The 12,772-nt window shown below is 49.1% G+C and overlaps 2 protein-coding genes across 7 annotated transcripts in view; one reads left to right on the top strand and one right to left on the bottom strand.

The window, feature by feature from the left end:
* Positions 1-74: 74 nt before the first annotated feature.
* TMEM81 (transmembrane protein 81) overlaps positions 75-12,772 on the top strand; it is a 16,892-nt gene continuing 4,194 nt past the window's right edge. Inside the window, exons 1-5 of one of the 6 annotated variants that reach the window (XR_014879945.1) lie at positions 75-1,966; positions 2,089-2,203; positions 3,377-3,510; positions 7,439-7,556; positions 10,493-10,624. Coding sequence is in view for 1 of the 6 variants with exons in the window: in XM_085210519.1 (XP_085066645.1) it covers positions 1,076-1,894 (819 nt within the window). In the remaining 5 variants the exon portion in view is untranslated. The other 5 variants (XR_014879947.1, XR_014879944.1, XR_014879948.1 and 2 more) reach the window with 5 other exon arrangements.
* CNTN2 (contactin 2) overlaps positions 10,628-12,772 on the bottom strand; it is a 23,402-nt gene continuing 21,257 nt past the window's right edge. The window contains exons 21-23 of the mRNA XM_085210511.1: positions 12,203-12,315; positions 11,952-12,120; positions 10,628-11,467 (exon numbers count right to left, since the gene is read on the bottom strand). Coding sequence (XP_085066637.1) covers positions 11,358-11,467; positions 11,952-12,120; positions 12,203-12,315 — 392 coding nt within the window. The 3' untranslated portion in view covers positions 10,628-11,357. The remainder of the gene's footprint in view (positions 11,468-11,951; positions 12,121-12,202; positions 12,316-12,772) is intronic.

Raw genomic sequence — 12,772 nt, 5'->3', positions numbered from 1 at the left:
TCTGGTGCAAACATGTGCCTTCACCACAGCTGGTGTGTTACGTTTGGTTTTATGATTATTATTGGTTTTTCTGTAGTGTGGCGTTTGGTTGGTGGTGTCTTTACTTAAATCCCCCATGGAAGGAATATCTGAGTGCAGTGAGGAGCTCTGAGAAGTGCTGAAAGGGAACTGAACACGAAGAATGCTGGGTGCAGAGAGCATCTCTGCAGGAGCTGAACTGTGTTTATGAACATTCTCTATCTCAGAAGCCGTTTTGTTTTGTTTTTAATAAATTAAGGGCTATTAGGAAGAGAAACTTGGATATTCATTAGCAAAGCCAGTGAAGAATGTGGCATTCTAAATCCTTTCTGCAATCCATCATTCAGACAATCTGGTTATTGACCTGGTTTGACTCTGTTACACCATCAGAAAGAAACAACTTTATTATGGAGAGCTTTTTCTCTTTGCTTTGTTCTTTTGGGATGCAGTGAGGTTGGTGCAGTTGAATCCCATCAGCATCTGCTTTCCAACCCATGCAGAACCACTGGGTGCCACCAACTCTTGGATAGTGATGGATGCCAGTGACACAGCCCTGCTCACCACTGATCTCTGAATGTCAAAATCTTGTTCTCATCATCTTGGTCCTTTGGGGAGGACTTCAGATTTTAGGATAAGTGTCTGTAGAGCAGTGCCATGCAGGTGCTATGTGTGTCATCATGATTTCTTTGTGCTAAGCAACGTTGTTCTAGAGGTTCCAGTAATTAAGATGTATTGTTTTATAGTTTGGTAGGAAGATTCAACTGGAACAGCAGCGTGGAAATTCATCTGAAATAGCATGGAAATGTCAAGGAGTAGAAAGGAGGACTTAATAAATAGTCAAGCAGATCCCAGTTGCTGGGATACAGTGGGTTTAAACGTTCTGCTGCCTGGGAACTGGAACTCCTCATCAGTGTTCTGACCCACACAGTGATGTTCTGCACCTTCCCTGGCAGCGTTAGACTTCAAACCTGCTTCGTTGGGGGATGCTGGTGAGATTTCTGTTTGAAGATTGACCAGAAGTTGTTTCGACTGCTGAATTTACACCGTGCCACATCCGATGGCTGCCACGAAGACCTTCGGGAGCAGCTGCATCCTTGGCATGATGTTGCCTTGGGTTTTCTGCCTCCCGTTGGGGGCAGCTTCCATTCCAAAAGTGACCATCCCAGCAGAGCTGCTGACAGCAGAAGCTCACATTGCAGTGAACGCCACGTCGTGCAGCGTCACCTGCGGCCTGGGCCTCCAAGTGGAGGAAATATGTGAGATCACAGCAGCAGGGGAGAGGAAGAACTGCACCACGCGCCGCTCCCACTGCACCACCACGTGGGGCTGCGGTTTGCTGCACTTCACCATCCCCGTGGGCAAACCCTCGGTGCTCAGCTGCCTGAGCTCAGACGTCATCGATTTGGGTGTCAGAGGGTACAGCTGTACGTGGAAGGTCGCCCCGGGTCTCATCACCATGAATGATGTTTTGTTTGCACCTTTCAGAAACCCAGGCTTCGCCGTTGCCTTTTCCCCAATCAAGGAATCTGATGCTGGGACGTACCGCTGCGATGTGCGCGTGTTGAAGACATTCAGGGTCATCAAGAGGATCTACTTTGGGGTCAGGGTGATCCGAAATGACTTGGTGGACCTGGACTTTGGCAAATTCTTGACTCGAGAGCAGAAACTGGCAGTCAGGAATGAGGAAGGAATCGAAGCCAACAGCACCCTTGTAGACGTGGAGGAGAAGCTGTACTTCTGGCAAAGAAAATCCTTTCAGAGATCTTTGATAGGGATGGGAACTGGGCTGGTAGGAGTCATCGTGGTGAGCATGGCTCTCCGCTGCCTGCAGGAGAGGTTGAGAAGCAGAGATGCAGAGAATCAGACTCAGTTCTAGTGCAATTTCTTGTCTCTGTCTCATTGTCACAAGTAGAGCAACATCAGTATTGGTGCACTATTTCACAGTGAGGTTTGTAGTTGTTTTCTGGCTGTTGAGTTGGAGAGTTTGGGGCGTTTTTGTTTTATTTTGCAGCTCGTGACTTGGGATCTTATTTCTCCCTCATCCTCTTGAATTTCTTCTCCCTTGCCCAGGTTTGTGACACAGATCCCTGAGGTTGGTAGCTGGAGCAAAAGAGGTGCAGAGAAGTGAAGATGCTGCAGCTGGGTCCCTGCTTGGTCTCCAAGGTCCTTCCCAGCAGACCCCAAGGTCTGTTTTGGGGATCTGGGAGCGCTGGGAGGAGCTGAGCCACCGCTCCCTGCCTGTTCTGTTTGTTTGTCTCCCACTTCAGAAAGCTGAAGCATCATCAGCGGTAGTTGGAAGCTTCCACTCTTCCCTTTGTAGTTCAGAACGGCGAGGCAGGGAGCATTAGGCAGCACAAGCACATCTTCAATCTGAGCACTGCAGCTCAAGGAGCGTAACGGGGTGGTTTTAATCACGACTCAGAGCTGAGCTCACTCCTAAAATCTTTAAAGGAGGAGGAGAGGGAAGAGTTCAGTGGGCTCGTGGCTCGCTCGCTTTCCTGGTGACTAATAAGTACAAAGCGTGCAGCAGCACTGTAGGGAGCATTGTTTCCCCATTGGTAGCAGAATCCGCAGAGGGACTTATTAAGTGCCTTCTCTCTCTGGTTTCTGTCTTTATTTTACAGTAAACAACTCTATTTACTCGCTCTGTTTCCTTTTTTTTCCCCGTGAACTGAAGTACAGGAATGCACCACACATCCAATTCCGGGGAAAGTAATGATGGAGCTCTACTATTTAGATCAAAGCATACTATTATTTTTTTCTTCAGACCAGAAAAATAATGCTTTAATGTAGAAAGAGCTGAATATACAAGGAGATGCTTTATTTGCAGAACATCCTATTGAAAAAAAACAACATCAGACCAAAACATAGCAAGCTGAATCTTCATGTCCAATTAAGTGGGTAATGGGAATATCTGGATAATGATCTGCAGGCCGTGGGGTTGTCTGTATTTGAGTGAGGAATTGAGCCTGTTACCAGCCTTGGATTCTCTGTGGGTTGTTTGCTGGGTTCTGAGGGAAGAATTCAGGGCTCACAGCCATGGGCAGAGGTTGGTGGAGGTGATGGGGGCTGTCCTGCAGTGCTGGAAGGTTCCTCTGGGTGTGCATTTGTTGTCTGGCTCCATGCTTTGCGCTGATTTACTGCAGAGCTCCCCTGTTGAGCCCCGCTTTAGGCTAACTGTTCTAACAACAGATTTCTCATCGACTGAAATACACACAGGGAAATACACACCCCTGGGCAGGGTGAGGGGGCTCAGCTCGGCTTTCTGCCCACACTTTCCCCCACCCCTGAGCAAAATGCAAGCAGGGGAGACCCAGATCTTGGTTCCCTCTTGTCACCTCATCCTCTCATCCCACAGGGAATCTCCTCTTTCCAAGCAGCAGCACTGACACACCGCAGTGCACACCCACGTTTAGGACACCTCGAGGAGCTCAATGCGTGCTGGCTGCATTCATCCCACCCCGACCTCTCCTGGCTGTGGCTTTTTTGATGGTGAGTGCCCACATCCTGGGATATGCATCCACCAGACATTCAGAGCTCATTTTGCTTCTGAGTGTAAAGAAACTGAGCTCCGTATGCTACAGATACACACCACAGGAGTGAGGAAGCTCCATTCTGCATGGGGTGAGACCTCCTCGGGTCCTATCTGGGGCTGGAGGACCCTCTGAATAGCAGGAGCAGGCAGATGCTTCCTCGGGAGCTAGTGGTTAAAACCCACAAAGAAGCAGTCCCATCTGGAGGAGTCCCCTCACACTTTGTAATGCAAATATAGAGCTTGCTTCCTGTGGGCAGCCGGGTTTTAGAAATGCAGAAAGATAACATGAAAGGTCCAGGACCATCCGTTTCCTCAGTGCTGATGAGGAGGTCAAAGTGGGAGCCAAAGGAGTCCTTCGTCTTTTGATGGTCAGCTCCCTCTTTTCGCCAAGGGGAGGCAGTTGCCTGGAGCAGGGAAGCTGAATATGTTTGGGTTTTTTTCATGTTTTAAGATGGAATGCAGTGATGGATAGCGTGGCACCAGCACCAGGAAGGGCAGAACGAGGCTTTTTGCTGCTGTTTGAAATGATGCTTTCCCTGCGTGCTTCGAGTCTGCCTTTTCTCCCCCGTGTAACTGCCTGCACTGTAGGAAAAAATACGTCTTTTTGCTGTAACTTTGTGCCTCAGCTTCTTTCTCCTCTATTTCAGCAGTTGTTCCTCTGTCTCACCCAGAGGAGAGGGCTGCACAGGGGCTGCCTGCACTGAAGCTTTCTGTGGCACAAACTTCTGCAGCCTGCTGCTGGGCCCAGGTATTAGGAAGCAATTAGAATTGCACATGCTAAAGCCAAACAGATTGTGTGAGGGAGGAAGTCAATTTGCTAATGGCATTAGCACTTGGATAGAAGGAGGCAATAACAGAATGGTGAGGCACAGGCAGCTGTTTAAATTGCTGTTAGCTACTGAAGCTTATCTAAATTGAATAACTAGATTGCCTTAACTGCTGGAATTTGAATGGTAGCTAAGAGGAAAACAACCCCCATATGCTTCTTTTACACCCAGCCTGGCTCTGCCATCCTCTGCACACTGATCTGTGTTAATTCTTTTGCTCGGTCCCACAGACTGCTGGGGTGCATTGAGCAGTGCAGCTCCCAGGCTGTTGCCTTCTTGTTCCCCCTTTCCCAGCCCTCTGCCTTCCCTCCCTGCTGCTCTCCCCCCTTTGGCTCATTTGTTACTATCTTGTTTGCTGCAGGCATCCCTTAAACCTCAAGCAGGATGGAGGGAGTGCCTGGAAATGTGGCAATTTTCTTCAATAACCATTCAATAACCATTGGTTTTGTAGAACAGCTTTCCTAGCCCCGGTACTGCAGAGTGTTTTACAAAATAATAGTGGATGTGGTTCTGTGGGAGCAACGACTGGGCTTGCAAATGCAGCAGCAATGCAGTGCTCAGCAATGGGGCTCAGCTCAGATGCCTGCATGCCTCCAGGAGAGGCTTTTAGGAGGTAAGGTGTGACATGCATTGCTTGTGGCTAAGAAATGCACATGAATGCACAGTTACCACCTGCATAATGCATCCCCCTCCTTCCCCACACGTGGAAGGATGCTTTAAAGAAAGTCAGTTTGCTCTCCCTTTTCCTTTTGCTGCCTTCCTCCCAGCACAGGTGCACTGGGAGCTGTAGATATTCCACTTGTTCCCTCCCCTGCCATTTCTCCCAGCTTTTTGGCAGTGACACCCTGCAGACATTTGTTCACTTGTTGCCTGTCTCTGGTGATAGCAACGTAGAGCTTTGGAGCGTGTGAACAAAGCGGTGTCTTTTGCTGAAGCACGGTGAACACTGATGGGTTTTTGGGTTCGTGTATTATCTCAGGTGAAATAGAGAAAAACAAATCCACTGTTGCAACACTAATCCTAGGCAGGGGCGTGTTGGTTAACTCTGCATTAGAAGATGTTGAGTCAGGTGTACACAAGAATGAGGGGGTTTTTTTGTGCTTAGCTCTGATTCCAAGGTTTGAATGGGACTCGCCATGACCAGCAATTTCCCCTTGGTGTCCGTGTGCCATTAATGATGAAACTTTCTCACTTCTGAGAAAGCAGAAGTGCACTGGGGGCGATCCATCTCTGTGCTGGCTGCTCCCTGCTGCGTGCTTTAATTATGCTTCCCCCCACCTTACAAAGCCCCTCTGCTGCTGCAGTCCCTGAGCTCATTAAGGGGCTGCGGGGAGGACGGGCTCACCTGCGGCCCCACACAGTGTGGGGCAGAGGGGCCACAGCTTGACATGGGCTGAACGCAGCTGAGCTGGGCTCTGGGACCTCATCCTGCCCCTAAGGCACACTAAGGGCTCAGTGTGTTGTATTGCTGCCAGATAAACTCATCCCTCCACCCATGGGCAGTGGGGGCTCCTTGGAAAAGGAGCTCCATCCCTCCCCCTCCATCCCTCCCCTCCCCACACACTGCACCATCCAAACTCATTGCAGCTGGAAGCTTACATGCCAGCTTCAAGAGCAGTTGGGGTTTTCCCAGCATTTTCCCAAAGGTGACCCTTTTGCTTCCATTCCAGGGCACGTTTTTTTTGTGAGCTGATGTAGAGTTTAGCTTGGTGGGAACAGAAGTGCTTAAGCACACTGAATGGGAGAGAGTGGGGCAGGAAGATCTGGGTGATGTTTCCTATGGCCACTGGTGCTCAGCCCCCATCTCACTGCCCACTGTAACTCCAGCACAACCACAGAGCTGTGCCACACACCACTGCTCCATCCCTTGGAGTCCGTCCTGCAGGTAGAGGGAAGCGAACAGGTTTTATTTAAGGCCAGAAGGAAGGAGGGAGATGGATTAATCCAGCAGAGCGCAGAGCAGGTGATTTCATGCCGTGCTTCCTGCCACGGTGGAAATTATTTTCTGTAATGGAAGTGAACCTTCACGAGCCTGCTGGCTCGTGGCTGGTCTCAGGGATATCCTTCCTGGAAGAACTCCAGTCAGGGTTTTAAATGCTGCGATGGATGATGAAGGTTTTTTGGCAAGCTATCCTAAAAATCAATTACTCTTTTTGCTAATGAGCCACGTGAAATTTCTGACTTGAGTTTTCTAGCATTACTTGCTTGCCATCAGAACACCAGCCAGGAAAAGCAGGTTAAATTAACAGATCTAAGCAGAACCCCAACACCTGTGATTCCTTGCCCTGAGGGCAGCATCTCCTCTTCCCATCAGATATCGCTGTCTGTGGGATAGAATCAGAATTTACTGTGTCCTAATTAACTTCTGCTGAGTTCTGCTGGGGTGTTCTGACTGTGGGTGCCATTGGCAGTGCAGGGCTGGGAGGATCCTGAGTGCTCCCAGTGCTCTTTGCCCTTCCAGAAGCAGTCCAGGCTCCAGCAGTTGTCTGAAGTCTCTAAAGATCTTTATTTAAGAACTGCGTGCTACTGTAGCCAATAAATAACCATAATTACAGTAAATACAGTATGCTTACAGCACTCCCCATTTGTTTTCCTTAAAAAAATAATCTACAAGCAAGTTATTGAGAAGAAAGCTGCCTGGGTGCAGTGAGGTTGGATGAAAATATTCCCAGCTGATGGTTGGGGTGGTGGGGAACAGCTCTGCAGGTTTGGAGCAGGCAGGATTCAGGGCTCCAGGCTTTATGGATGGGATGCCATCCCATTCTTTATCTCATTACGAATGGGATTCGTTACTCAGCTCCTTCCTTGGGTGAAGGATGGGAACGTCTCCCATTTGGGATCAGTGTTGAATCATTCCTGCTGTAACTGAGCCATTCCTCATCCAAACCCACCTGGCTGAGTGCTGAGTTCGGTCCAGACCTCCTAAAATCAGAAATGCGAAGTTCCATCTGTAACTTCAGTACAGCCAGGTAGGCTATGGCATGTTAGATGTGAATATATCAGAGCTGTTCATCTGGGAGTCCCAAAGCATTTCACCCTCATTGCTTATCCCTTCCAGCATCCTTGTGGCATTGGTGGCACTGCTAAGAAGTAAGAAGGACCCTGTGAAATTGGATGACTTCCCTCACTGAGCCATTACAGCACTGGAACAAAACCCAGGCGCTTAACTTGTCCCTGTAAGTCAATTCCTAAAGTAAATGCTCACAGCAATTACACGTGAGGGATTGTTAATGAGACAGGAAATTGATTTGCAGCTTAATGCAACAGTGCAAATCCAGTGACCTCGTGTTAAGATGCTGAAATCTTCTGTGTTCTCCCCCAGCTCACAACACCCTTTAGGCCCTGTGCTGCACTTCAGAAGCTCTGAGTGCTCTCACAGGAGGTTTCTCCCACATCTTTCCCTCCTGCTGAGGGCTTTGGTTGGGCTTTACGTGTGGGTTTATTTTATAGCTTGGATAGAATTTAATTGGGTACTGCCTCGAGTGCACCTTGCTAAAGGAATGGGTGTGTGTGCACATCACTGTGTGTCACAAAGCCCCCTGAGAAATGCAAGGGGAAAATGGGCTGCCCCAGAGAAGGCAGCCCTTGCTGTAACACAGCCAGTGCCTCTGGGAGCCTTCTGCTCTGCCTTCAGCCTCTGCTGGTGCTGCAGGTGGGGAATATCCTCACTGCTCGCCCTGCTCTGCACCCAGCCTGCATCCCTGTGTGTGCTGCAATGCCTTGCAGTGTGCCCCTACCTTTGCCCCGAGTCACCCCAGTGCCTGGTGGGCACATCACTGACTGTGTGCGCTTTTCAGGGCTTCTTTGTGGTAGTGCTATGGGGAGGATTGGTGCCACGTGAGCAGTGCTGGGTGATGGCACAGGGCTGGGGGCAGTGGGGTCCCAGCCTTGCTGAAAGCTGTGCTGCTCTGAATCAGCCCCAAGGCCCTTCATGGCAGCAGTGTGAGTGCACAGATGTTGCAGACTGCCTGGAACATGCAAAGGCACCACTTGTCTCACTTCCCAGGAGGGGAAACCAGAGTGACTGCTGGGGTCTGGAACCTGTGTCACATCTGGGGTTAGAGCAGTGGCTCTGGCCATCTCTTGGTCACACTTCTTTGCTTCTATGTGTAGTCCTTAAAACGTTGCAAAAAGAGAGCAGCGTTTTGGTTAAATGCATCCTGATGAAGCTCTGTGTGTGTTCATGATTTATCTTCTCAAAAATGAGGCGTAACTTGAATTCAAATAGCGAACATTTAGCTATCGAGGGGACCTACTTGTCACTTAAGGACTTTAGGAAATACTGTCCCATGAATTTTACATAGCAGAATATATTCAGGCTGTTTGCAATGCAGAGCAGTGCCAGCCAGAACATTTGAAATCCAACCATGAAGTTTTTCACTGATATGAACTGTGCCTGTGATCTACTTCAACCCATAAATACACGGAGAATGCACAAACCTTCCCAGGGAATGCTGCAGGTGGCAGCTATTTAGCACCCAGTGGCACTGCAGCATTTAAATGCTGCTTTCGCTGTGCTAGAAATCACCATCCTGTGAAGTTAAGTCAAGTGTTCACAGCCACTGTTGTTGCTGGACACATCTGGAAGCATCTGCTGAGGCTGTTTGTGTCGGGGACAGGCTGGTGCAGAGCCTCAGCCCCTGCATGTGGCAGTGGGGCTTTGCTTTGCTTTGCTCTGCTCACTTGTGAGAGTTCATCCAGCATGCAGTCGGTCTAACCAAGCACATTTGTTTGCTCTGCAGCTGTGCACGCACCTCTTGGAGGCACAGAGCTGTGTCTGTGCTGAGCAGCTGCTCCGGCTCTGCGCCCCACTGCTCTGCTTTTCCCCCCACGTTGCTCAGTGGGTGTCTTCAGGATGAGAGCTTCAGTTCCATCCCACGCTGCAGAGCACAGCAGGACCCAACCTGGGCTCCTCCAGCTGCTGCACCTCCATCCAATGGTCCCTTTTGGGCACTTCATGTCATCCTTCTCCCGTTTGCTCCTTTCTCAAACTCTGCAGAGCTGCAGGAAATGGTTTATCAGTGCTTCCAAACTCAGTAGGTGCAGCCACGTTTTGCTTCCTCCACTCTGCATCGATCAGACTGCCTGTGCCCAAGCTCTGATCTTCTTTGTTTTCAGCTAACACTGAATTCCTCATTCACCTCTCATCCTTCCATGGGAGAAAGGCCCAAGGCCCAGCGAGGTGGATGGAGGTGGTGACAAAAGCTCTGATGTAACAAGAGAAAACGTTTTGCCAAAAAAAAAAAAAAAAAAAAGGGTTCCAAACCTGAATAGAAATATTTAAAAGTCTTCAAGAACTTATCTCGTATAAAAATAGGAATTTATATTTAGATGCTGTTGTCCTCCTGAAGGAACTGCTGGGATCTGCTGGAGGGATGGAGGGTTAATCCATGGAGAGCTGCAGAGAGAGGGGGGGTCCCTCCATCACTGCCTGCCATGCACCAGTGGGATCATGCATTGCTTTTTAGTTTTTATTTTTTACTTTATTCTTTTTTTTTTTTTTTTTTTTTTTGCTTTAGCTGCCCTTGAACGTTATTAATTTCGTTATGTTTATTTTCCCCTGCCTGTTCCCTCAAGCATTTCTCCTGCTCCCTAAGCACAGTGGGACCTGTTACCTTCTTGCTTCCAGATGCGACAAACTGGTAATGGGAAGCTGTGGATGTGCATCAGATCTCACTCCTCTGGGAGGGCAGGGATTTATGAATGTAATCTCTTTAATGCTCACTAAGGCCAAGGACATGTTAGTTTTAAAATGATTAGCTGGGGTAAGGAATTGGCATCTAGTGTAGGAGCTGCGTGCCAGTCCCTTCCCATTGCACCAGAGAGGAAGGTGAATCATTTGATTGCTTTACTGGGAGATGCAGAACTTTTAATAGGTGGCAGCTCTTCCCAACCATTTCAATCAGTGGGGCAGCTGGACGTCCCCACATTGGGGTGTCAGCCCTATGTACATTGACTATATGAGCCAAGCACACTGAGGATCCACCATACGTCCCCAAATCTGGGACTGGGGATGAATGGCCCATTCCAGATCCTCCTTGTTGCCTCAGCTTTGTGAAGTCTCCAGGTCTTGGTTAATTTGTGTCTTGTTCCTTTCTCTTCCTTCCTTCAGGTCCTCTCCGTCTTGAAATGAAGTATCTCCAAGTCTTCTGCATCAGGAGGATCCCTCTCCAAACGGGTGGATTTTCTCTTACCCCTCCCCAGACAAAAAGAAGCAAACAACATTACAAGAACACCGCGGACCAGGTGGGATATGGATCACATCAAACATTGCACCTCACAGCATGGCAGCTGTTACAAACACGAGGCTGCGAGTTAACACCAGTGTCATAAAAAAAAAAAAAAAAAAAAAAAAAAGATGTTCACGAGCTAAACTCTTGTGTTCACCCATCTCCTTCAGGATGAAGCAGAGCATGGTGTCTCTTGTGGCTTTGTCTCCTTGGGCTCGTTGCTGTGGAATTTGGCTCTTATTTTGGGGAAGTGAATCGTGTCCCATCGCTCCATAGAGATGGCTGTGGTTGGGGTCAGTGTGGAGCATGCCCATCACTTGGAAGTCCTCAGTCCCCAGTTTCCCTTCCCCCTCCCCCAAATACACTGTACATATTTAAAAAAAAGTCAAGTTTAGCAGTCTGGTTACTGTAGTACATGGCTTCGTAAGGCAGAAAACCTTCTCAGTGTGGTGTACAGGGCAGTCGGCTGTCAGAATTTGGGTAGAATTCTTCTTTGCTTTACTCACTTCTTAAAAAAAAAAAAAAGTCAATTGGTTGCAGACCCATGTCTTGTATGAAAGCTCATACTCTTCCAAAGGAACAACAACAAAACAAAGCTGTTTCTTTCTTCCTCCCTTCAGATAATGTTAGCAAATCCCTCTCTGTAACGCTGCTGCGGTCCAAACATGGAGGTGCAGCACCAGACATTGAGCAGCTCCTGCTGCCCTGGGAGGAGGGATGTCCCACATCCCAGCTTTGCTGGCCCCATCAGAGCTCCAGGTAGCGGATCAGGGCCACCATGGCCAGGGAGTTGGTGGTGATGATGGCAGCGTGCGGCACTGGCCTTGTCACCGAGTCTTCCACCATCATACTGGTCCCTGGAAAAAAGGGAGCAAGGAAGGGGCAGCTGTGGTGCTGCATGGGCACAGAGGTTTCTTGCAGAGATAACATTGGTGCGATGTTGGCTGTGGGGTTCTGTGTGCTCCTGCTGTGCGTGGCACAGGTGAACCTCCCAGGAATGGTTGTGTTTGAAACAAGAATTTGGAGGTGGGATTTGAGCATTTATGCAATGAATCAAGGAACTGGGGGTGGGGCTCATACTGGGGGCTCTAAATGCAGTCAGGATGTCACACTGTGAATCTAATTTGGATGAGAGTCGGGGGACAAAGGGTTTCAGCTGCAGGTGATAAAGCTGGGTTTGGTTTAGGATGAACGGTTGCTAAGAGGGGCTGGGGAGATTTCGGTGACCAAGTCAAAGAACATGACAGCAAGTATTCTTGGAAATGGATGTACTGTTTTGCAGTGCTCTGGGAAGCACTCTGAAGATGTGCATTTGTACCCGGGGTACACGTGCAGACATACCACTGTTTCGGAGGATGTGGACTTCTGCTGGGATCCCATCCCCCCCAGGCCCCGTCACCCGGATCTGTACGAAGGCATGAGTGAAGTCCTCAGGCACTGGGATGTCAATGCGACTCTTGCTCGCCAGGTACAGCGTGGGAGCAGAGTGGGAATCCTGCCTGTAAAGCATCTGTTGGAAGAAGCAGGTTTGAGTTGACGTTCCCTGCAGTTTCCTTAGTGTAACAGAAGGCTCTCTACATGCTTGCCTGTACCTTGTACCCTGTAACTGCAGACTCATCTGCCTGTGCCACCACTGGGTCCCACTTGATGGTGACTGTAGACCCAGTCAGAGTCCAGGAGATGTTGCCTGGCGGCCTCCTTGGTGCTAAGAGATAAAAAAGGAGACAGAGATTGAGCGAGCCAGGGGCTGTGCTGGTTGCACCCATCTCTTGAGCCTCTCTGATTCATGAATAGAACTGTGGGACCACCTTGTTGGTTTAATGGAAGGCATCCCAGAGAGCATTACAACATTTTTGAAGGAGAGAAGGAGAAAAACTATTTTTCCCTGGTGCTATTTGTAACAAATGACATTCCCCCTTCGAGGCTCAGAGTATTTCTCCATGAAGTGTAGATGTGGCACTTGGGGATGTGGTTAGTGGGCATGGTGCGGATGGGTTGGTGGTTGGGCTTGGGGATCTTCGAGGTTTTTTCCAACCTTTACGATTCTATGATTGTATGATTCTATGGTAAGCAGGGCTGATCCTAGGAAATGCAGGGAGCTGTTTTATTGACTATTTGGGATGGCTTTAGGGCACTGAGGGGTGCAAGCTGATTGGCCAGCT

The sequence above is a fragment of the Meleagris gallopavo genome, chromosome 28 (assembly GCF_905368555.1).
Source record: "Meleagris gallopavo chromosome 28, MGAL_WU_HG_1.1, whole genome shotgun sequence".
Lineage (NCBI taxonomy): Eukaryota > Metazoa > Chordata > Aves > Galliformes > Phasianidae > Meleagris > Meleagris gallopavo.
This window is presented reverse-complemented; position numbering and strand designations above follow the sequence as displayed.